The 25,912-nt window shown below is 37.6% G+C and overlaps 1 protein-coding gene across 2 annotated transcripts in view; it reads right to left on the bottom strand.

Moving 5' to 3' along the window:
* Nucleotides 1–22,390, bottom strand: part of LOC107096121 (SLIT-ROBO Rho GTPase-activating protein 3-like) — a 52,886-nt gene extending 30,496 nt beyond the window's left edge. For both annotated transcript variants that reach the window (XM_015392630.1, XM_015392631.1), the window contains exons 1-4: nucleotides 21,902–22,390; nucleotides 8,067–8,262; nucleotides 1,597–1,759; nucleotides 346–408 (exon numbers count right to left, since the gene is read on the bottom strand). In XM_015392630.1, the coding sequence (XP_015248116.1) occupies nucleotides 346–408; nucleotides 1,597–1,759; nucleotides 8,067–8,262; nucleotides 21,902–21,968 (489 nt within the window). In that variant the 5' untranslated portion in view covers nucleotides 21,969–22,390. The remainder of the gene's footprint in view (nucleotides 1–345; nucleotides 409–1,596; nucleotides 1,760–8,066; nucleotides 8,263–21,901) is intronic.
* Between the last annotated feature and the right edge of the window lie 3,522 nt (nucleotides 22,391–25,912).

Below are 25,912 nucleotides of genomic sequence, written 5' to 3'. Positions count from 1 at the left end.
TGNAAAAAATATAGCCAACAGTAAAAAGTGGTTACTGTGATTTCTGCTGCAATTTACTGCTTAGGGTGAAAAACTGTTTAAAGCAAAGAAAAAACAAAAACAAAAAAAAACAAAGCTGTTACAGGAATCAACGACAAAAACAAACTTTCCTCTTCTTTCACAACCTCAGCAGAAGGAAGAGGAGATGGAGATAAAAGCCTGCTCTGTTGATAAGGCATATCTGCAGCATACAGCGTCTGGCCAGCTGCCTCACAGGTTATGGGGTGGGGTTTAAAAGAAGAAGTTGGGCTCCAGGGCACAGACAGAACATTTGGCTGGGAAGAGGAGTGATGTTGTATAACTTACTGTGTAGAGTTCATTGGTGACTTTCACCAACTCTTCATGCATCTGGACCCCAATGTCTTTACTCTGGAAGTAAGAGAACAACAATACCCTTAATGGAGAAATGAAATGCAGAATGTATACATATAAATATCACTACTGGTCTAGTAGTTATCACTTGAAAGCTTTGTGTTGGTTTTCCATCATTGTGAAGGATGTCAGTAAGTACTGAAATGCTGTCACTGCTCTGCAGCTCAAATGATCTAACACAATGCTCAGAGAGAGAAGGATGACAAAAATAGAACAGTGCAGTCATTGCAGACTATTTCTCATGACTGAGAGTCACCGCTTCAGCTCAGTTACAGAGAATAGGAGCATATGATAAATTGGACGTTTCCCACAATAGGGCATTTAGCCAAAGAGAGGAGGAGAACGGTGCCAGCTCCAGCGGTGAGTAACTCTGGAAATCCTGTGGAGTGGATAAAGAAATTTGCTATGGGCAATTTATCCTGTTTTGTTGTCCACTCTAAGATGCAAGTCTTCAAAAAATCCAAACCTTACATTTTCACAAGGCTAAAGAATAAGACTTCAGCACATTTGGTTCTTAAGAAATTGTCTTAACAAGTGCTAAAAGCGAATCATTCTAGTCACCGCATGTGTAATTCATTACCATTAAAACAGTACTGGAGCTGAGCCAGGATGCTGCAGCAAAACAGGATTATTAAGATTAAGAACTTTAACCAAACTTGCTGTAGTAGAGTTTCAGCAGGTGGCCATTAGGGAGCTCTTTTTACCCAACTAAATACACATCTTTATTTTTGTATTAATGCACCCTCTTAAGAGAAAATAAGAACGCTTGAAATTGTTTATTAAGTGTTAGTGAGAGACACATTTCAGCTATGCAGCAGCCTTGTTGTGTAGGCTGGCTGTACATTAGAGGGCAAAGCTACAGCTGTTAGTAAAGATCTGATGATTTATTTTTGTTCACAAAAAATGCATGAAAAATCTATTTTATAGAGGATTATAGTGATAAACATCAAAACATGACAGCAGGAGAAATTAGTAACCCATCTATAAAATCAAATATTTGTTCCCTTTACTAAAGACTATTATGCATGTCTGTTATCATACAGTCTAAAGTGTTATAAAATTAAATTTTATATATTTTTTGTGTTTGATGATGCCTAAACCAAGATCCCAACGGGGTACATAAGATATGTACTATGAGCTTTTCATAAATCTGCATGTTTTTAAGGGTCAGAGTTGCATTCTGACCTTTTTGAAGAGTCTGGTGACATCCTCGCCCACATGTGCCAAACGGACAATGACGTTGTTGTTATAGATGTCGCTGAGAGTGGCGTGGTCTCTGCTCTCCCGTCGGGTCTGGTCCAACACCAAATACCAGCAGTTCACAGTAGAGATTAAATTTTGGTCTTTTCTAAAACACACAAGTGAAAGACACCTTGTCAGAAGGAATACATTTCTTGAAGTATTGCTTATATCTACAAACAGCATCAAAAAGTCCAACATATACCAAATGTTTCATGTTTTATGGAAATCTGATCAAAGGGCATGGATTCTGAGAAACTGGCAAATAAGAAACATTAGGGACAATGACGACTTTCCCCCTCAATAAACCCTATGGTGCATCATTAGATACAAAGCAGTTAGTTGACCAATTATGGATGAGGAAGCCAGAGCATATAGAGAAGAATCAGTCAAACAAAGAAACTCCTTATACACACGCACACAGAAACACAACTGAGGTATGCTGGTTGCCTGGACGCTCAAAGAAGCATGTGATTTCAATTATCCTCAGACCAAATGGTTTGTTTATCTTGTTTGTTTGGTTTTTTTCCCCAATGAGGATGTGTTAGTGTTTTTTCTACCCTCTATGCTTTGGATTAGCCTTAGAAATGCAGAATGACATGACTATGTTTAATGCACTATCAAAAAAATCTTTAAAAGAACAAATAAAGGGCAAAGGGCTGCTTCATTTTTGATGTTTGTACACGTTTAGGTCAGATGTGCCTCCAGAGCATCTTTGATGCTCCTGAAGCGCATCTAGTAAAGTGTGTACTGATGCATCTGATGCCTGTGCTGCTGCTGTGTTCAGTGGTAGGGAGTGGCTTTGCTATATTTCCTGTGATGAGTTGGTAAAAACAAATTTTAACATGTTTTAAAGTCCACCTCAAAACATTGTCTGTGCATTCAGTTCATCAAGATTATGATCATAACAGAACTGATGATATGGAGAACCGGGAGTATTCTCAAAGAGCCGACCTGAGATTGGCCTGCTAGCCTGCGTCTCTCTCTCTCTCTCTTTTCTTTTCTTTTTTTTTTTTAAAGCCTGCCAGTGCAGTGGCGGCACGCCTGTCAGAGAGGTAGGCCAGACCACTTAGGCCAGTAGCATGTTAGGTTGGAAAAACAGATTGGTTTATTTCAATTAACCCTCGCCCCAACAGTCCATATCAATCACACAGAGCAGTGTGTGGAGGAAGGGGCGTGTGACCTGTCTGGTGCCGGCTGCTGCTAAGATGTGTGTAGCTAGCGACCTTTGCAAGTTAGGATAAGAAGCAATGGATGCAGTCTTCGAACGTGGTAAAAGGAAGAGGAGAGACTGGAGGCGGCAGTCAAATGCAGAAAAGTAGCAGCAAAAATGACATTTCTCCAACTCCAGCATGTGCTGCTGTTGAAGCGCATCATGCGCCTCAGATGCTCAGGAGTTCATAAGGCATTATTTCAGCTGCTCAGATATGTCAAGATGGGCTGCTCCTGCTGCAAGAAGCGCATGCGGTGTGAACGTAGCATTAGATCCACCACAGGAAATTAGGGCGTAGCTAAAAACCCTGGTTAGTTCATTAATTTTGAAGTCTGTTTCTGTGCTCAGTATGGTTAAGGCTTGGCTTTATACTCAGTATTATACTTTCTGATTTCGTCAGTGTTCTTTTGTAAAAATGGATGATGCTATAACAAAAAGACCATTCTACTAATGTCCTAATGAACTGTTCTGCATCAAAAGAAAAGGCAACCAAACAGCTGGCATCTATTTTTTTTGTTTCTTGAGCTCTCTAGGAAAATTGAAGCAAGAACCAGCTAGTCCTACAAGCTCTCCTTTCAAACTGAGCTGTTGTTTGATCCTGGACATGCCTTTGAGATTAATGAAAATGTTTGCCTGTCACCTGCTTGAGTTTTAGGATGTCTTTTCGCATTTAGGTCTCCACCTGAGCTGTTTAAGGAAAATGATAAAGAGGTTCTCCACTCGACACTAAAAGAAATATACCCGCTTTACAGCATAGTCCCTGCATTAAAGAGACAGAAAACTATGTTCAGCTACTTTTTACAGACAATGCAAAACACAAACTGAATTTCTAATTGTTAAACATGATAAACATGCTGTGCTTTGCAAAACTATTTATACTCTTTGTTTTTTACCATTTAATATATTTTATTGGGCTAACAGACCAGAAAAAGAGCGAGGGTAGTCACTGCATAACCATGGGTGGAGCTAAACCAACATTATTGCACAAAGCATTGGTGACATTACAAAAAAGACAGAATTCTGGTTAATTATGAGGACTTTCATGAGCTAATGCACTTTATGGAGCCTCTCCATAATTCCTCTGTGAGAACAAAATTAACCACCCATCCAGGAGGAGAATGTCCTGCAAGTCAATGATTCAATGCAATCAACTGGTTTTCGTTGACTTTTAACTAGTCCGACTGTATTGTCTCTATTAAGTTCATTGAAATGACACGTGCTGTGAACTGGAGCTATATAAATAAATAGAATATGATTTAGAAGAACGACAAACAGCACAGTGTCACTCCTACCACTAATTGTTGGCTCGCCTTAAAAACAGAGACCTATATTACAGTTACCCCATCTTTAATAGCTTTACATTCATGTTAGTGGTTCACATTTTTAATTCTATTCATCATATCCTTTTATTCATAATCTCACAAATATGTCAGCTCGCTTATCTGTGAATATACTGCTCTTTTCCCTATCCATGATTGTTTTTTGTTTTTTTATGTTCCTGTATCTGTATTTTGTATTTTCATCTCTTTTTATTTATCTTTTGTATTATTTGTAAAGTGACCTTGAGTGTCAAGAAAGGCGCTGTTAAATAAAATGTATTATTATTATTATTATTAATAATATGCAATAAAACTTTTTAGTTTATTCCGTCTGTATTTAATACATCTGGCGCGAAAAGCTGTTGCTGCAAATATAGTGATAATAATTTGCTAATCCAAGTGGAGTCCATACTTTTCTAAAAAAAAAAAAAAGAAGTTTTTGCATCTGGGATTAAATGTGAAAAGGCTTAGGAGATATGAAATACTTAATGGATATAAAGACATTGTGCCTTATCAATAATAAATGTGGTTAAAATAAATGTACCCTGTTAAATATGTATAAATACGCACCTTTTCCTCCTTTTTTTCTTATCTCTTATCTTATCTTAAATGCAGATAGGCTGTCCCAACAGTGGGATCATCATAGCTTTCTTTTCATACCAAAAATAAAAATAGAGGGTTAATATATGACTAACAGAGCTACTTTTAATTGTAGTTGTAATAATAAATTTGTTGTTTATGCGTCCATCCATCCATGTCCCGAAAAGCTGGTGTTTGGCAGTTTAATCCAAGAATTATTATTTTTTAATTAACAAGCTTAAGTCAAAATTTATGTAGGCAGTGTCTCCCAAATATTTTCTTGGTTTTCAAGAATGGCTCATTTTCCCGTTTTTTTTTTTTTTTTTCTTTTTACTGTCATAACAATAGTGAAAGCTTTGTGTCACATTGATGTTTTTTAAATAAAATCTTATATGCAAGTGTGAAAGTGCATTGACGTCCAATGCTAACTGAGTGCAGGGTTAGCTTATCTTTATAAAAAAAACTGCTGGGTCATAAGAAAAACAGTAGTTATAGAAAAACATTTCTTTTTATCAGGTAGACTGACGGGGGGAAGGTTGTCATTTGCTAAAAGACTAATAAATAAATAATAAAACAATATAAATAATTCCCTAAAATACATAATATGTTTCCAAAGTATCAGTTTCTGCAAGAAAAAAAATCACTTCGATGCAGTTTTAACTGCATTATCTTTACAGCATCTAAAATAACATTTAAAAGACGGGTAGGGAGCAGTCATTGTTGTGTGAAGCAGTCACACCAGTAGCCCTGAGTTCATATGTGATGATATAGAAAATATAAAATACATATCAGCAATTTCTGACTATTCCTGGAAGATGGCAGGGAGTTAAGGTGATGTGAGCTGAAAAATCCATAAATGTGTTCAAAGAAACAGAAATTGTCCACATGCTTAGAAGTTCAACATGTTTTAAATATGGATGAGAAAATTAATATTATTTCTTTTTGGGGGTGGGATTGGGGGTACAGTTTTCTATTGGTTCCTAGAAGGGGCTTACGCACACACAGTTTAAAACTCCTGAAACATCTAAATTTAACTCTTTTTTTATTGTATTGTAATACATTTGGTATTTGGCATTAGTTAATACTGGGAGAAAGAGAGCAGTTGACAATGCAATTTCCTTTACAATCAATAAAGTTGCTACATGTATCTATCCTTTTTTATTTTTCATTTTACTCTTCTGGTAATTTACCATTAGATCAATAAACTGAATGAAAAAAACTTCAGAACAGAAGTGAAAGTGGGTTATTAATTAAACCAACCAGACCTTCCAGTTTCTTTACAAACAAAAGTAGCTTTTGACAGTCAGTTATAATGGTGATCATTTATTGTGTGGGCAAAATGGGACAGTGGGGGGTGTAGCGAGAAGTTTCTACAGGAGTGTCACTCTAAGGGAATGCTCCATTAACTAACGTTCTAATAACGGGAGCTCTCAGCCACAATTACACTTTGGGCCCAAATGACAGAGGAGAGACTGCATGATGGCATTAAAAAGAGTTTCCCTTTATAAATTAGCATATGAATGTGTTATAACAACTGAACATTAATACTGAATGTGATACTGCTAATCTGATACTACTCTATATATTAGCAGCAACATAGAACNATTAATACTGAATGTGATACTGCTAATCTGATACTACTCTATATATTAGCAGCAACATAGAACAAAATATTATTGGACAGAAATCACATTTTGTAATCATAAGACTGACATTTTCAATCAATGTAAAGTCTCTGATGCGAAGCTCCATCTGTTATTCATACGAGTCCCATTTGAGAGGGGGAAAACATGTCACCCTGTTTTTTGAGACTTGAACAAAGTTGCCCATTTTTTTGATACCATGGCTAAAAGTCTGACAATACTCATTGTTTTAAAAGATTTTAAAAAGCTTTAAATGTTTTTAGCCTCTTACATCCTAAGGTCCATTTCAGAAAACCAAGATTAGAGATTCAGCTGGGGTTTTTATGGATATCCTGGCTTAATTAAGTCTCAACTCTGTTTTACAAAAGCATTAATACATACGTTAATGATTTATTCTGTGGAACTAAACTGCTCTAAAACAGTCTAATAGACAGACTTAGGTAATCCTGGTGCGTCACCGTTCATTCACACAGGCTCCTTCATCCATGCATCCTCAGTTCTGTCATAAAATGAAGCTTTTTTTGCCAGCGTCGTACTTTATTTCCTAGGGACTTTGTTGAACTGCAGCATGACACAGAGGTCCCCTCCATCAACCATCAGATATAAAGATTTAGTCTATTTGAGACGGATGATGGAGCAACATCTGTCAGTATCTAAAAACCTGACATGGAGAAAGTAAAGCCGATCAGCTAAATCGTAAATCAATACATTTTGTTATAAACACCTCTTTATACATGACTATTAGAATTTACTCTGCCGATATGATACACATGGCATATTTTCCATCCCTTATTAGCTAGTCAGCCGTTGATCGTTGCTCTTCATTGAAAATATTCATATAAAATGTGCAGAAGAAAACCTGTTATTTTAAAATGTATCACACAGCCTTCCTTGATCCATGTTTTCAGCTCCTCAGAAAATGTTTTGCCTAGAAGTAAGGATGGATAATATGTCCAAAACAATACAATATCATTTGATTGTTGATATAAACAAAATGAAAGATAGACTGCCAAGAATGCCCACAGATGCCTGTACAAAAATAGTATTTTGACATGTTTAATACTTCTACCACTCCTACCTTGAAGTCACATTAATGTCACTGTTATACAGTCATATTAATGCCAAGTTATTCTCAATACCAAAATTGAAGTGATCAGTATCTGGACCTAGACTGTCAGAGTGTATTGTAGGCCAGTCAAAGCCTTGTCTCCAGCATGCTGCTGGGTGTCTTTGTTGCATAACGAATAATCAACAATACACCAGAAAAAGCTTAACTTAGGAAAATTAGCAATATATCACCTTATTTCAGTACCATTACATTTGTAAATGCTGTATAAATTGAAAATTTGAACATTTAGGATTTTATTGTGAAGATTTTAAAACATGTAAATGAAAATATAGCCAAACAGAATAAAAGAATGGGGGCTGGAGGGGTTGGTAAAGAGTCTGACCTAGTTGGAAGAAACACAGCAGCCTGGGGCAACAAGGCTTCTTGGCCCTGGATTCATTTCAGGTCATTTCCTTAGCTTTTGTCCCTCCTCCCTCTCCACATTTTATTCCCCCTCTGTTTTCCATTGGGTCTGCAGTCACGGAGATCAGCATGGCACATATGTAACATTTGTTTATCTGGCATTTCTCTTAAAAAAAAAAAAAAAAACTAACTTGAAATGCTGATGTTCTCTTGAGCTGCGAATCTTGGAGGAGTAGCGCTCAGCTAGTTTATCTAGCCCTCGAGAGTACTCTAGCTGGAGTTCAGCCTTTCGACGGAAGAAATCCTGCAAGTCCTGCAGCAGCTGAAGCCTGGACTCTGACTGCTGTTCCAGACATCGGAACTGTTCCACCAGCTGGTTACGTATTTCTGCATAAGAAAGCAAAATAAAACACAATTAGCTGAATAAACAGAGACAATCTACATGTATTTCACCATCAACATAAACAGGCCCACCCCGTACCAAAACAAGGAGGATGTAAAAGGCATGTGAGGGCACACTTAACCCAAAGTTACACTACAAAACAGAACAAAGTCACCATAACCAGAAAAAGCTAACTTGTCAGAATTCATTAGCCTGCCAGCTTTGCATGCAAGTGTGTGGGGGTAATGAGAAGGGGATAGAACAAGAGTGTCTGCTTGCCATGGCTGCACACGTGCATACAGCATGAGATGCATGTCTGATGATTGCAGCAGACAGCACGGAAAATTTAGGTCAGCTTCACAAACTGCATTGTGCTGAGCGAGCCTTCAGAGGACTTTGGCAGAAAGACACAAACTGCAAGGATTTGTTTTATTTCATGATTTTACACTGGTCTCTCTTTGTTAAAGGCTCGAAAACTTAGCTGTAAAATCAGTTCAAAATACATTTTCTAAGCAAAACATTTTAAGTACAATTTAGTAATTTCATATTAACATTACATTAACACCTAAGTACTATCCACAGTAAAAATAAAAAAGCCCTGCATATTTTTTTTAATCAAACTGGATGTTAACCAGTTGATGGACAGTGTCAGAAGACAAGCCTGCCTTGTTGTTTTTAACAGTTCAATACGACAGCTACTAAAGACCTCCCGAGTCCCTCCTAATTAGCCTGTGGGTAATTGTGGGGAACTGCATATTCTTCCACCAATGCTCAAAGAAAACCTACCATTGCCTGCAAGACTGATATGTTTTATACAGGGTGTATCAGTCTGGCAAACGCTGGTAACGCTGGATTTCAAAGCAGGGACTGACAGGGTCAGCGTCATCAGGTTAAAACAAACCAGATAACTACGTATGTGACCAGATAACTATGTATTTGCTCCATTTTTGTAATTTTGTAGTCCGTGTAACAAGTCCAGTCATAGTCAAGCCATAAAAAAAAAAAAAAATTGATATAGGTTAACTGCAGAGATGCAAAATCCAATACCCAGGTCAGATATCAGCTTCGATATTGACTAAGAAGGTGGAATGGCTATCAGATAAATTATGCCGATTTTGATCCAGTAGTTTTTTTTATTAATATATACTGCATTACAGTTACAGTGTTCTAGGCACTTCAACTCCATGTTTGAAACACCAGTTACATCATCACACAAAGCAGCAAGTGTGATGTATATCTGTTTATATGTTACCAATTTAAGCATTGCTTATTTCAAGCCTGATGTCTTCACTACATGTCAAGGCATATGGTTAATTCATTCAACAATAAGATCGGTTTCAGGTATCTGTCTATATGGTCAGTCCAGCTCTATTTGGACAGGATAATAAAAAAAACTAGAAAATTTGAAAACACATAATAGAGATTTGTATGCTTCTATTATGGCATCTTCAGAATTTGAGAAATATGTTTACTTTGTTCAAACCCAAAGTACAATAATCTATACTGAATTTTTAAAACACAAATTTTGATTAAAAATTATGTTTGTAGTGAAAATCTACAAGCAACTACTTTTCCACATCGAACTATTGCTATATTTTAAGATGAATCCCCTTACATGTTGACCTCCAAGCTGGATGAAAACAGCCTAGCTTTGTTTTGTTTTTTGTTTTTTTATATTGTAGATTACTAAAGATTCCTTTATGAAACATTACAAGCATGCACACAATTGCTGCTTTGACAATAAATCCATGTTAATGTATGAATGGAAACGAGAGCTCGAAAGAAGAGAGGCCTTAATTCAAAATTCTTCATGTCATTTTCTGAATGCAGACGAAAGTCTCTTAAAAAGAATTACTCCCCCAATACCTTTGAGGAAAATTGTGAATGACTGAGCAAAGACAGAGACAAATAAAGTAAACATATAATCCCCTGATATGAAGAGAAAAGGAGATGTGCCCCTTTTGGTCCCCACAGTTGCCTAGTTGCCTGGTTACATGGCTCTGGAGGTATTTCAGTGAGAGCAGGCCAGTTCCCTGCTCCAACAGTCACAGCAGTCAGTCTGTTTAGCATAATGGCCAAGGACAGGGGCAACTTACTCTGCTTCAGACTATGCAACAAACAGTGTTTGATGATTAATGGGACAGTGATAAAGTCAAAAACATTAAGGACCGTTAATGTACTCTTGAATTAAAATAGACCACTGAATAACACAATTTGTTGGCCTTTATGTTTTAAGTGATTATTATTCCCACAGTGGTAGCAAGCAAACATAATAAGCAAACATCTTGAAGAGCATAAATATAACCGATTTAATTACATTAATTTAGAAGGAAGACCAGATGCACATTTGCTATTTGCATTTCCTCTCCTGTGTGAGAGTTATTTTTGGATCTTAAAGTGTTACTAGCAACAGAGCACTACGTTTAATGAATGATTCAAGCCTTTGCGGGGTAATGCATAATTACACATAGTCTTGCAAGGAATTTAAGATATGGGACTGAGAAATATTTTCCTCTCTCTTGCTGAGAGCAATAAAATGTCGTGTAGCATGTCATACCAGTTTCTTTGCCTGGGAACAGAGTGTGCTCCACACCCAAAGAAGGATGATGGAAATCCACAAACGGGATTTAGGACAATTGTTGCAATTCCTTTTCCTATGCAGGCTGGTCAAAATACTATATACTGATATTAACTGCTTTCTGTAGCTCTCCAATTATATATTAATAACTCTTAAATAAAAGAATGGCCATATAAATAGAGCCTGTTCCCATGAGTAGAAAAACCACTGGTGGGCAGAGATAGGTGTGATATGTCTGTACTGGATTGTTTCTCTCAAATATGTCTGTAAGTCAACACATATTCTGAAGAAATGTCAAATAAGTAAATTTCTCGATTATTTGAAATGTAAAGTAATTGATCAGTGGTACACTTTTAGATTTAAGACTTTCAGTTAAAACTACATTTTAAGGCCACTTTGTTGGGGGCATCTTACTTATGGCTTGTAACCCAAGGTAGTGAATTTGCCAATCACATGGCAACAACTCTATATATTAAGGCATCTAGATGAGAAAATAAAAAAAAATATTTGAGTTGATACCCTGTATCAAAATTTGGAAGTAAGATGATTTTATGAGTCCAATGGTCTTGTATGATGGTATAACATGGTCTGAGTATTCGAGAAACTGCTAATCTACTGGAATTTTCTCTCCAGTTTACTCAAAATGTTCCTGGAAATAAATAATATTCAATGAGTGGTGGTTGCCTTGTTGATTCAAAGTTAAATGGCCAGGCTGGTTTCAGAACACCAAAAGGCAACAATAGCTTAACACCGTAGCGGATGGGCCACAGCAGCAGAAAACCATAGGTGCCCGCTAAACACCAGAATCCAAATCTGAAAATCACATTAAAAGACAAGATCACATTTTTCCTGAAAATGGTGCCTGACATTTAAAATCATAATTTCAGATGCAACAATAAGATGAAAGGGTCAGAATCTGGTGACATAATATGAAAGCAGTGGTCTTACTCTCTTGTATAAATGGCTTTAGCTAGTGCTGCAGTGGTGTAGATAACTCCATGACACACTTTCAGCCCCCGAGTACCAGGGTGAATGTTGTTTGAATGTTTTTCCAGACATCATCCAGTAGGGGACTAATTACAGTATAAACCCACCTACATCAACCAAGTACTCCTGCTCTGTTGCAACACACCACATTCAAATGATTGCATTACCTCCTGAGCAGCGATCAAGACTGTGAATCCCTCATCAATATGTCAGGTGTATGGTAGCAAGAATGCATCTAGCATGCAGAACATGAATACTGAAAGAGCAGGGTTGGGAACCCTGCAATGGAGCAAATTTAAAATGAAATGGAACGAGACACTCCCTTTTTGAATGTGCAGCCATCAAATCTGCTGCAACTGCAAAAAGCCATCGTGTCAGAATGAACAGAATTGTGAGGAATACTTTCTCACACCCTGTTCAATCGATATCAAGAAGAATAGGACACTTTTGAATGCAAAAGGACAAAAAAGGGTTTAAGCTAGGTGTACCTAAAAAGCTGGTCGTTTAAAGCAAATTTTGCAGAGAATTATTACTCTTCTTTAACTGTATGTGCCATGCAACATGCAAATTGATGGCAAGCAATTGCAAAACCACATCAGCGTCAAGTTAATATGTAATCTAACACCACCTAAGTTGTTGAAATAGATATAATTACATTTTGAAAGGAATTTATATGTTAAAAGGTATGCCCCTCCTAAAATGTTAGAAGGTTGACCTGCCATGTTTTTACTCTTAACAGCCAGAAACACACTTTCACCAAACAAACAGCAGCAATGCTTTTGGTTGTTACCCTCCAATCTCTGGCAGATAGTCAAATGAAATAAGGGAAAGCAGTGGTCACGGTTTCATCTCAGCTTTGCCAGCTAGGCGTGGGCTTTATAACAGTTAGAGCACCAGATATCATGCAGAGAGGAGCTGCCGTCACCGCGGTTACAAAGTCAAAGTAGCCAAGCACAGTTATTAGTAAGCACAGTCTGTAGCAGTGACTGAGACTGTTGTTAGTTATGCATGGCTAGTCACAACGAACCTAACCCAGGATGACACATTGACATAATTTGGTCCAAACAAGGCTGTGTTATATGAGCACTTGTCTGCTGAATGAAGTAATGACTATGGTATTCATTTATAGTTGGTTTGATTAAGTTCACATAGCTTGCTCCTTCTCACTCCTAAAAAATGCTTTTAACAAAAAACTCCACTGCTGTTGGTGAAATCACACATGGAAATGTAATATTTACAGGTACAACACTAAGCGATTTTCTCCTTGGATTTTGTTACGCTGTGCTCTGAGCCTTTCACTGTCACCAAAGCAACAAATTACAGTCTTAAGCATTGGTGTTACCAAGAAACATACAAAAATATTAATGTAAATGTCAAGGATCAACTATAACACTTAAGGCCAGCATCTGTAAAAGCATTTTTTCGTTTTATGATGAATTCTGAGTAGAAGAGCTCGTCTGCTCTGTCTAAAAAAGAAGAATCTCCCAAAAAATAGCCACCCACCTGGCAAATATAATATAAGTATAGGCTTGATGATTAATCATACAATTCTAAGACTGTTTGAGATGGGCACCATCCTCCCCTGACCCTGACAGATAAGATGCAGAAGATGGATGGACAGACAGATGGATGGACATTTATAGCACAAAGTTGTATTCTCATTCATTCTCTCATTTTGTTATTCCTCAAAATGTTACATTATGTACAGCAGTCCTAAAATGATGCTTCCCCTATTTAATTAATCAAAGCCAACATCTTGGAGTACTAAAACAAATAGAATACACAAGGCTTGTGTCTGATTGATGTGCTGTGTAATCGGCAGCTGAGCTTTACTCTAGTCCAGAGTCAGCGCATAAATAAAGTCCAAGTAGCACCAAACCAATCCAAGCCCCTTTAGAAAATTAGCTTAAGATGTCAGCTTAAAAGCTTTTCCTGAAACTGAGACGAGAGATTGAGCTTTGATAGCTCTCTCATAGCAGTAGAGATGAGTGCAGACCAATCTCTGTGTGAGAGTGAAGACAGTGTAGGAATGAAAGCGTGACAAAGAGAAATTTCACCACACCTCTGACTTCAAATGCTCATCATGCCTTCAAGTCTTGACACACTTTAACAATCCTCTGTCATTTTAGCTGTTCAGTGGTTAGGTCTCACACTTAAGCCTGCCTTTATACCAACTGCATGTTTAGTGCGTTGAGTGTGCATCTGAGCCTTTCTGGCTTTAATGTTACATAACTAGAGTATAAACATATCTCAGCCTTATCATATTGATCTCATACCCAAAAAAATCATGTATCACAGAATCATAAGTGCTCAATGTGTCTGAAGTATAGCACAAATATTTAAAGGGGTCTTAGAATGCAAAACCAAGTTCCCATTGTCATAGATGAATAACGATAGCTTAGTGGGTGAAATGGACATACAGAGAAGGTCAAACACCATCGACACCCCCTTTCTCTGCAAATCTCACAATTCTAAACTTCCACCATTAAATGGGCAAATCCAAACAAAGCCCCGAGTTGACATATGAAGCGGATGAAGTGTTGCTCCATCCCCCGCTGGCTCAATGCCCCCGTCGCCAGCATTCCCGGACCAGCCCTGGAGCTGATGGCTTGATTTTTAGGTATTAAAAGCAGGACATGTCTGGGAAAAGGAGGGCGTCTGGTCACCCTACCATATCAACAACCTCTATGTTTCAGTGAGTGAGTGCTTGTTGCTATGATGCGTCTTTGCTCAGCAACTTCGCTTGTTGTAAACCAACCAATCAGCGCACCGCTCATCTAAATATTCATTAGCATACCATAAAAGGAAGAAAATCTGTCGTTTCGCTCTAGGGCTTCTAACCAGGCTTGCATTAGGGCTCATAGAGCAGCAAATATGCCATTTTCAGACCAACCAACGTTACACACCCTATTCAGAGACCTTAAGGACCAGCACCAAATACCATATATAATCATTCTATGACCCCTTTAAATTCTGTTCATTTATTATGATTACTGCATGTGAAGGGCCTCAAATCACAAGTAGTGTTTGGTACCCGGTACCTGGCTGTGCAGTATTGGCCGATACTGTTATCCTCTGTTTGAAATTGATGTGTGTGTGTGTGTGTGTGTGTGTGTGTGTGTATACAGTATATGAAGAACTGCATACTACTTGTATGTAATTCATTTGCCATCTTGGCTTTGTCAAGCTGCTGCCTACCTTTGTGAAGCAGGAAAAAGACTAATACAAAGTTAATCCAGTAGAACTTTATTTTGCCTACCGGCAATGGGTTACAATAATTGAATAAACTTTTGCTCTCAAAATGGTATCGGTGCCCTGCCTGATACTGGTATCGGTGCAACACTGTTCCCCTCCATAACATGATCATAATTACTCTTTATTTGCAAAAAATTAAAGGAGGGGAACCATATATTTCAGCTTACTGAAATAATCTGTTCCCCTCCTTTAATTTTTGCAAATAAAGAGTTAATTTGACCAAATCCACATGATTTGTTGTTGATGGTGAGAGGAATAAGCACAGTTAAAGACCTGCAGGTACATTTACTTCTTCCCATGTTATGGAGGGGAACAGATTATTTCAGTCAACTGAATCATGCATTCCTGCCTCTCCTCCTCCCATATCTTTGGGAAATAAAGAGCAACTGTTTCCAATTTCTCTAAAATTGATATGTGTGATATGTTATACTAGAAATGTCCTTAATCCAGTAATATTTCATATTTTACATTAAAAGGGGATTAACCAGAAATTCTAATTTGCGTGCCTGGCTATCAACCAGTTTCCATCCTCTTATATCAGCAATGAAAAATTTAAAATACACTACGTGCTGGAAATCTGTTTGGTAACTGACGTATATTTCTGTCAGGCTGAAGGGACAAAATTTGGAGAAATACCGATTCTCTTGGCGTTTAAAAAAACAACACAAAACAGCTTAAGAAGAACCTTGTTAATGTATTTATTTTACTAATTTGTAAAAAGAGCAACTGATTAAACTGTATGTTACAAAGTTGACATGATTATATGAGCTGTTTTCACCGAAAAATGATCAGGAGCGCCTTGAAACTGGTCAGATCCGACTCTCTGGCTGCAATGCACGCTCCCGACACAGGGGGAACATTTTCACAGGGAAACAGAATTTCGCACAAGACCGGCATCATTCAGTTTGCTTTTCAGAGACCTCAAGCTGATGTGTACACCATGTAAACATGACATCATGTCTACGATTACAGCGTACGAGTGACCCTCATTAAAATAATGTATGCACTGCTGCAGCATATCTGGTTCTTCCGTCTGTTCTGTACCATTTAAAAACTCCAAGGACCGACCACAGGAAAAACAAAACCGTGTTAAATTGCTCATATGAGTGCCGCAGAACGGGCGAAATGCAACTTGATCAGCTTCCATCTTGGGTCATCATGAACGGTCGGTTATCACTTTCGGGTAAGCTTCGAAGACAGTCCCTCCCTTTCCGTCGGATTTTGTCAGTTGTAAAAGTGTTTTCTGAAATGTAAATTTGTTTTATGATTTGTAAAAGTGTTTCGTTTATTGTAAAAGTGTTTCCTGAAATGTAAATTTGTTTTATGATTTGTAAAAGTGTTTCGTTTGTTGTAATTTTGTTTTCTGAAATGTAAATTTGTTTTATGATTTGTAAAAGTGTTTCGTTTGTTGTAAATTTGTTTTCTCAAATCTAAAGTTGTTTCAAGATTTGTAAAAGTGTTTGAGAATTTGTATTGTTGGTTTGCACTTCCCGGCCACCGTACCTGCGCTATATTTCGAAAAATCTAATTTTTTCCCCAAACCCATTACATTGCCTCTGATATTGATGAATTGGCTGAATCAGATATTGGATGAAAGGTGTAGATCCACTATTCTGATCCAGTCATTTTTATTTTATTGATATAATTCGCAGAAACACAGTAACATTTACTTCATTTGTATTATTGCAATGCTGATTACATCATCACGCAGAGCTCACTTAGCAGCTAGCGATGATTAATATTTGTGTTTGTTTGTCACCATTTTTTTTAAACAGTCTTTTAGTCAGGCATGATGCCTTTACCCACAAGGGACAATCATGGGGGGTCTGAAAGGTATACAGTTAATTCAAATTACAGTAGTATCGGATCAGTGTCAGCCAATACACTAAGCCCATGTACCAGAGCTCATTGTCCCAGGACTTTACTGTTGTACAGAAAAGTACTTAATTCTACCCGGATGCATGTATCTACTTTTTAGGTGCAAGCCCACTTTAATCTTATTAATGTCACCTACAAGGCTGGAGTAAGAAAATCAAGGTTTTGTTAAATGCAATTTTATCAAATCTGAATGGCTGTGAATTAAAAAAAATGTTTTCTCAAATATATTGCAGATGCAATTAATTGCCCAGCCCTAAATTTAAGATGCATGTTAGAAGGAGGAGATGTGGCAGAAGATCTCAAAATGTTTAAACAGGGTAATATCTTTCATCCAAATGGGATTTATCTTGTAATTTGTTTTTCAGTTGCTGTCACCATGTCTACTGGTGATATAGCTCATACTAGGAATGTTGAATATAAGTGGAATTTCTTCGAGTGTAACACCATGCTGAATCCACCTATCATGATCCTTAGGGAAAGATCAGGGGACTCTATTTGCAGTAAAACTGATGCAGAAAAACATCGGTGCTTTCGATACTTTTTGATTTACTGCAGTTTAAAAACACACTGGTAAAAGTTGAAGTATCAACTTGACCTCTTTACTCAAGTAAAAGTGAAAAAGTATGTGCTCCAAAAAATACTTGAAGTATAAAAGTATAAAGTAACCTTTAAAAAAAACTGCCAGATGCCACTGTATGATTTGAAAGCTCCATTTTTTTTTTTTTATTCTTTGAGATGGTGCCAAGGATGAGGGAGGTCTTGTTGGTCTCCATCTACGGTCTCGACTGTGTTCGACCTTTTAGACATTTCAAAATCTTTTTCTGAATCCGACATTGTAGCATGGCATAGACAATTCACATTTGCAGTTTGAAGAACACCTGATTGCTTCTGATGATTTCCTTTAGCTGACCAATGAGTGTTTGCGTTATATGACTCATCCAATTATACTATTTTTCACTAGATGTGGATGGCGCCAATGATCTGCATTGGATGGCGCACATGACCTGAAATAAATATTTATAAACAAACCGAAGCCAAGAGTAACGAGTAAGGTTTGTTTTAAAAATGTAAGGAATAGAAAGTACAGATACTTGTGTGAAAATGTTATGAGTAGAAGTCAGAAGTAGGAAGAAAAATAAGTAATTGAGTAAAGTATAGATACCTAAAAAGTGTACTTAAGTACAGTAACAAAGTATTTGTACTTGACACCTCTGGAAAATACTGATTCAATAAAACTTTAAAACAGTTTCACTGAACTCTTTAAATACATTCCTCTCAATTAATATGAAAAATCACTCCTAACTTTTAATGCTTCACCCACAAAAAGCAGTCAACACAGATGTCCTGCATAAAAAGAAGAGATTAGAGGTGCTATCCTAAATATAAATACATCTGGGTAAATCCACACAGGGAAATAAGAAAGGAAATGCATTTTTAACGGAGCTTGTCACACTCTCTGAAAGCTGTTATAAAAGTCACATAAGAAAAAAAAAAAATAGAGGCTATGAGTTCATCCTTGCAACTTCTTTTTTTATTTAGAAATTCTCCTGAGAAAGATATTCCTGTTTTAACCATCTTTGGTGTAAAAAAGCAGGACTTCGGAAATAAAGCAACAATAGGAAGATATTTTCCCATGTACAGTGAGGAAAATAAGTATTTGAACACCCTCCTATTTTGCCACTTCTCTTACATCTTAGGTATCACCCCCCTAGGCCATATATAGGGTACATTTTTCATAGTTACTGTTAAGATACGTAGGTGCATGTCCGCTGTTAGAGACATAATCTAAAAAAAATCCAGAAATCACAATGTTATTTTAAAAAAAATTTATTTGTATCATACAGCTGCAAATAAGTATTTGAACACTAGTTTATGAATTCCGACCCTCAAAGACCTGTTTGTCTGCCTTCTAAGGCTACGTTAACACAGCAGCCCTAAAGTGACCCAAATCCGATTTTTTTTTGCCCACATGCGACCTGGATCTGATCTTTTCATGGCAGTCTGAACAACATAGATACAATTTTTTTCCAATCCGACCCAGGCCACTTGGCTATGTGGTCCTGAATCCGAAACAGTCTGATCTTTTCAAATGCAAACTGTGTCTGAACAGCCAGGTCACATTCATCCGACCTGAACGCCATTAGTAACCGACATAGGTCATTATTCTGTGTTTTGCTACAAAGAGGAAAAACACTATGCCGGACGATGATGCGGAGAGCAGTATTTTTTTAAACCATCTTGAAAATATTGAGGTTTTAAGGTTTGGAAAGATCGCTAGATGCGATCCAGCACTACATCCTTGTTTACTTCCGTAAACACGAAGCACGCTGGCTTGTGACGTCATTGTGTCCTCTACTGTGGATGCAGGACAAATAAGCTGTATGAATGCATTTCACACAGGAGATTACATACCAGTCGTATACATTTGGAAATGTGGAGGGCAACGCAAAAAAAAAATCGGATTTCACAAAAAAAAATCAGAATCGAGCATTAAGGCTTGCAGTATAAATGTATCCCAAGTGTCCACCTCCATTCCATTTACTATCTTAAATTAGATGCACCTGTTTGAGGTCGTTAGCTGCATGAATACACCTGTCCACCCCATACAATCAGTACGAATTGAACTACTAACATGGCCAAGACCAAAGAGCTGTCCAAAGATACTAGAGACAAAATTGTAATCTTCCACAAGGCTGGAAAGGGCTACAGGGAAATTACCAAGCAGCTTGGTGAAGAAAGTTTCACTGTTGGAGCAATCACTAGAATATGGAAGAAGCTAAACATGGCTGTCAATCTCCCTCAGACTGGGGCTCTATGCAAGATCTCACCTTGTGGGGTGTCAGTGATCCTAAGAAAGGTGAGAAAGCAGCCCAGAACTACAAGGTAGGAGCTTGTCAATGACCTGAAAAGAGCTGGGACCACCCTTTCCAAGGTTACTGTTGGTAATACACTAACACGTCCTGGTTTGAAGTCATGCATGACAGGGAAGGTTCTCCTGCTTAAACCAGCACATGTCAAGGCCCATCTTAAGTTTACCAATGACCATTTGGATGATCTAGAGAAGTCATGGGAGAAAGCTGTGTAGTCAGATGAGACCAAAATATAACTTTTTGGTCATAATTCCACTAACCGTGTTTGGAGGAAGAATGATGAGTAACATCCCAAAAACGCCATATCTAAAGTAAAGCATGGGGGTGGTAGCATCATGCTTTGGGGGTGTGTTTCTGCACATGGGACAGGGTGACTGCACTGTATTAAGGAGAGAATGACCAGAGCCATGTATTGTGAGATTTTGGGGACCAACCTCCTTCCCTCAGTTAGAGCATTGAAGATGGGTCGAGGCTGTAACTTCCGTCATGAATGACCCGCAGCACACGGCCAGGATAACCAAAGAGTGGCTCTGGAAGAAGCATATCATGGTTCTGGGGTGGCCTAGTCAGTCTCCAGACCTAAAATCAAACTCAGTGTTTCTTAGCGACAGCCCAGCAACCTGACTGATCTAGAGAAGATCTGTGTGCTTGAGAGGGCCAATATCCCTCCTGCAGTGTGAGCAAACCTGGTGAAAAACTACAGGAAACATTTGACCTCTGTAATTGCAAACAAAGGCTGCTGTACCAAATATTAACTTTGCTTTTCTCAAGTGTTCAAATACTTATTTGGAGCTGTATCGTACAAATACATATTTTAAAAAATCATATATTGTGATTTGTAGATTTTTTTTTTCAAGATTTATGTCTGTCACAGTAGACATGCTCCTACGATGACAATTTCAGACCCCCCCATGATTTCTTAGTGGGAAAGCTTGCAAAATCCAGGGTGTTCAGTACTAGTTGATGACTGTGCCCATCTTTTTTTTATTGTTTAATATATTGTCATTCAAATACACATACTTGCATGATAATTACTCTCTTTGCTTTGCATTTGTTACATGCGTCAAATTTTGCCTAATGGTGCACACATTTCTGCGATCAAACTGCATTTAACCTACCTTGCATTAAAACAATTAATTTACATTTCAACTAGTTGGTTTGTTTGTTTGCTTTGTAAACTAAGTAATCAGTTAGCATACAAAAAAGCCCAACCTTGCTTATAATGGGTTCAGATAGACTTAAGTGACACAGCAGCAGGAAATGTAAGACTTACATTAAAACCACAACAATGAGCAGTGCAACAAGACAAGCCTGCCATGCAATGCTTGCTCTGTTCCTGACTCTCCTCTCACCCTTTCTGCTGGTTTATCCAGTCACATATTTAGTGTCAGACAGTGAAATCCTTTCTTGGTTTATAATTCATACTGGCAGCATGCATAATTCATGGACTTTCTGAACTGTTGGATGTGTGACCTTCTCAAGCATTCCCTCTTATTCGTTCTCATATCACACTGTGTCCTGATGTGGCAAAAAAGAAAACATAAATTTGATTACAAATTTGAAACAGATTATCAACATCTGTTTCAAATATATGATCCCAATGATAAGCTTCTGTAATGGATGGGAGGTCATTTAAGGAGTTGTTGTTTAGTTATCTAAAATTATAGCAGATTAATTGATCCTCTTGTAAAAAGCATATATTTCAAAACTTGCACAGAATAAATAAATTATAAACTCTAGCCTGGTTTGATTACATAGCCACACATGCAAGGCCAGGCATGTTGTAGCAAAGTGTCTAGAGCAGAGTCATCTGCAGTACAAGAATAGGTGCTTGCTTTATCTTTTGGTTTTACATATTTGAATTCAAATACAAACTCTAAATCTGAAAAAGTTACAGTGAAATGTGATGTCAGGGACAATTTCTGACAAGAAGGAAAAATAACTTATCTAAACCATCTGTCCCACCCCACACTGCACACTTGAGACACATAAAGCTTATAGTAAAGTTATGCAACGGTGATCTTCCACCAAAAAATAACCCAACAATAACAGCAGCGGGGACTGACTGTCACCCACCTTTCACTTGGGTCTCGTATTCGGCAATAATCTCTTTGTCCTTCTTGACTTTGGCCTGAGATGACATTTTGCAGAGAGCGGCTGGTGCGATCCTCGGGTGTCGGTTTCCACAATGCGGCGTTCAGCCCCTCCGCATGCAGTCTCCACCGGGCAGCTGCGCAGCGAATCAGAACCAAGTCATGTCCAAATCGACGCAACTTTAGGACGTTTAAACGCACTTCAGCTTCTAGTGAATGCGGTGCTGCCGCGCTGCGTTTAGGGCGACGTCTTTCTCCAAGCGCTTAATGATCTCCGACCCTGACCCCTCCTCCTCCTTCTCCTCCTCCTCCTCCTCAGCAAACCACAAACCAATTCACGTCTAATATATATTTAATGCAAACAAAAGTCAGTTAAAAAGCTGGAAAAGTATTCCCCAGTTTGTCTCTCTTGTATTTGTTGCTGGCCTCTCCCTTTCTGTGCGCGTTCAGTGTTGCTGCAGATTTGGCTGAATGGATGTGGAAGTCAGTGGGAGACTCCTCCCCCAGCCTCTCTATTATTTCATGGATGATTTAAGATTCTCCTGTATGGACTGAAACGAAAATCTGTCTCAATAACAGATTGTATGTTGTCTGCAGTCATGAACATTGGATATGTCTTTGTTGGCATGTAAGTGAATTGAATCTAAGCTCTCCAATGCTTCAAATGCTGCAATCAGTTTCACACACACATTGATTTTTATGGTATTATAGCATGTGTGGTTTTAACTCTGCATCTATGGTTCAGTTATGATATTACAGTCATGATTAAGCATTTGGCCATGTACTGTAGTTTCCTATTAACTGCATCATTGCTTCTTGAAGTGGGGGACAAGACCCCACTGCAGGTGATAAGACCCCAACTGTGGGTTTGGACAGGATGTATAGGAAACAATTTAAGTATAGAGTTATTGCTCAGGTATTTGGACAAAGATGAACAGGTGGTTAGTGCTGTAGGCATCTCTGCTGGAAGAAAAATATTTCTTAAATAATTATTAGTGAATTAGCTTTATGAATGGAAGCAGTTTGGTACATGTGGGCGTCTTAATTAATGAGACGAAGACAAGAGATAAAAAGGGGCACGGTTGTTTGTGCCAAATGGGCTGGTCGGAGTGTTTTAGAGACTGTTAGACTACTAAGATTTTCACCCACTATAATATCCTGTCCTGAAAGAGAATCGTCCAAAACAGAATGGTGTTTACAGAGGAGAGGCTGACTGGTTTGGGAAGATGAAAAGACAACAGTAACTCAGATGTCCACTTGCGACGTTCACAAACATCATTATTGATTACATTGTTATCTACTTGTGAACTATGCAGTTTGTGCACTAATTAAGATCTTTTACCAGAACAATTCACAATGCCTTTTTATTACTGTTATGTGAAACCCCATTTCATACAGTTGGTGTAAAAGCTATTCAACATGACTTCCTATAAAATATTTGTTGCTATGTGTTTTTTTATTTTGTTGCATTTCCTAAAATGTTGTATCACATGAGAACAAGACTTGACACAGAGCAAAGAGCAGCTGCCGAAGTGAGAAGATTGCATTCTATCTGAAAGAAATATCCCTTTCTTTTTGTAGCAAATCTCAATGAAATCTCCAGGTATATGGCAACTTTTAAACAGAAAAATAAAGAAGAGTATCTTCTGAAGAATTTCTATTGCGCCACAAACTTCAGAAAAAAATGAGGAAATGGGCCTCAGCATGAGACACAAACTAAAGTAGGTTTTAATTAAGTTCAAACATTGCATCTAACCAGGCAACGTTTCACACCTACAGTATAGTGCTATTTGGTAGGACTGTCTGACACAGTGTTTAACAACAAAACACCTGGTTTCTTTAAAGGCATACAGAAAACATATATAAATAACACAGAAAGCCACAATAACATACAGTTATTTTTGGTTATGCATAAAATGATTACTCATAAAGGACATTACCTTATGCTCTATTTCCGTTAAATAGCACAAACAAAATACATCCATGATTAACCTAATATGAGTTTTACAGTAACATATGGACAACACAGTATTTCACAGAGATCCCAATAAAAATAATGTCAACTTTAAAGAGCTGAAAAAGTCAAATTAGCTCAGTTTATTTTTAAAATGAAACTCTTAGTAGTTAATTTTAAGTCTGAAACCAAATTTTAGCTAAAGGTGATGCATGGCAAATACTTGTAAGAATTAGTTGTTTTATGTCTTAAATGCAGTTAAGATTGTGTTATTTACACTGTACTATTTGGTTTCTTAGAAAATATGGTTAATTGGGGAACACAATACAAAAACTAGTCTCTTCAAAAGAATATGTGTTGCATGTTTACATCCCATTTCAGTACACGATTACTTCAGGTAAGACACAGAGTGTCTCTTGCAAAGGTCACCGTCACAGGGCAACCCAGTGATTTATAGCCATGCAAAACTACTTAACATCTAAGAGCAAACTGGAGTCAATAGTTTCATGTAAAATACATTTTTGGAGGGCAATGAATTAATGCAAGAGTACATAATGTATTTAATACAATACATAATAATAATAATAATAATAATAATAATAATAATAATAATAATAATATAATGTATTTAATTTACATAATTGCTCCAAATCTTTAAATCCAAATAGAAACTGTACAATCTGATCACAGAAATGCTTTAGATAAGAGTTGAAGAAAATTTGCATTACACCACGTTATTATGTACGAACAGAAAATGACATTTACATTGACTTTTGTAGCAGTTTATAAAACATGTCACATTACATATAAATAAGAATGATCTTTTTAAAGTTCAAAAATGAAAAATATCGCAATATTATCTGTTTATTTGAAAAAATGATGCTAATTTCCATAAATGTAAATAATTTTGGACTCAGAACCTAGCAATTTACAGTTACGCTTATAACTCTAATATCTTTGTATGCAAGATGAAAGTAAATCTTGAACTTCATTTGGAAATTTAAGGTTTCAGAATTTGGAGGAAGAGTGGAAAGGCCCATAATCCAAAATGCCTGAGGTCCATAGTAAACATTATGAATGATGATCTGTGGAGCTGGCGACAGCTATCTACAAGGAATTGTTTGAGTTTTTAATATTTTTCCTTTGTTTAAAAACTGTAGGAAGAAGCTGAGTTCATTTCCTAATAGGTCTTAGAAGTTGCTCAATCTACCAAAACGATAAAAACCTGCTTTGATGGTCATGAGACACTTTCCTTTTGTCACTCAAAAGCCTGGAACTTTTGAAAGCTCACTAAGTGTTTTCAGGTCAATAACCATTGTTAAAAAGTGGTTTAAAGATGTTTTTAGGACCCCTTCATATTTTATCTTTGTAGTCATATGATTAAGATTATTATTGTACTTTTAAATATTTTATAGTGGCCAAGTACCTCTGATAGACCTGGTAGGCTAGTAAAGCTAACGGGGCAGTAAAAAACAGTACATATCCCAAAGACAGACGTCAGACCAGACCAAGAACTGTGGGATTTTCCGTTGGCTGTTTTTGCCTGTATTGTGTTATGAATTGTTTTAATGTTGGACTAATTACGCCCATTCCAATAGTTCATTTCTTTTAGTCACTTCCCAGCCACCAGATAGCACCATAACTAGCTCCAGCTTCTGCCACTAATTATCCCCAAGACTTCCCACCTACTTCACTCATTTTCATACCTGCCTCACTCTGCACTTACTGCCGCAATGTAAAATAATCATTCTGCTTGCATGTTTTCACAAAAGTCTGTTACTGTACTTGTTTCTGCCATTCAGTCTTATTGGAAACACAACAGATTCTGGCTACAACCATCTGTGCAGCTGCTGGCCATGTCAGATCTTTTTGGCAGTTGCAGGTCACCTCTGATCTTCTGATCAGCTGAAAGCCAAGTCTGACCTTCTGGGCAGCTGCAGGCCATGTTTGCACCTCTGGGCAGCTGCAGGCCACGTTTGCACCTCTGGGCAGCTGCAGGCCACGTTTGCACCTCTGGGCAGCTGCAGGCCACGTTTGCAC

Source organism: Cyprinodon variegatus, unplaced genomic scaffold (assembly GCF_000732505.1).
Source record: "Cyprinodon variegatus isolate N-32 unplaced genomic scaffold, C_variegatus-1.0 Scaffold599, whole genome shotgun sequence".
NCBI classification, from domain to species: Eukaryota; Metazoa; Chordata; class Actinopteri; order Cyprinodontiformes; family Cyprinodontidae; genus Cyprinodon; species Cyprinodon variegatus.
Note: the sequence above shows the minus strand (reverse complement) of the source record. Positions and strands in the feature narration are given on the sequence as shown.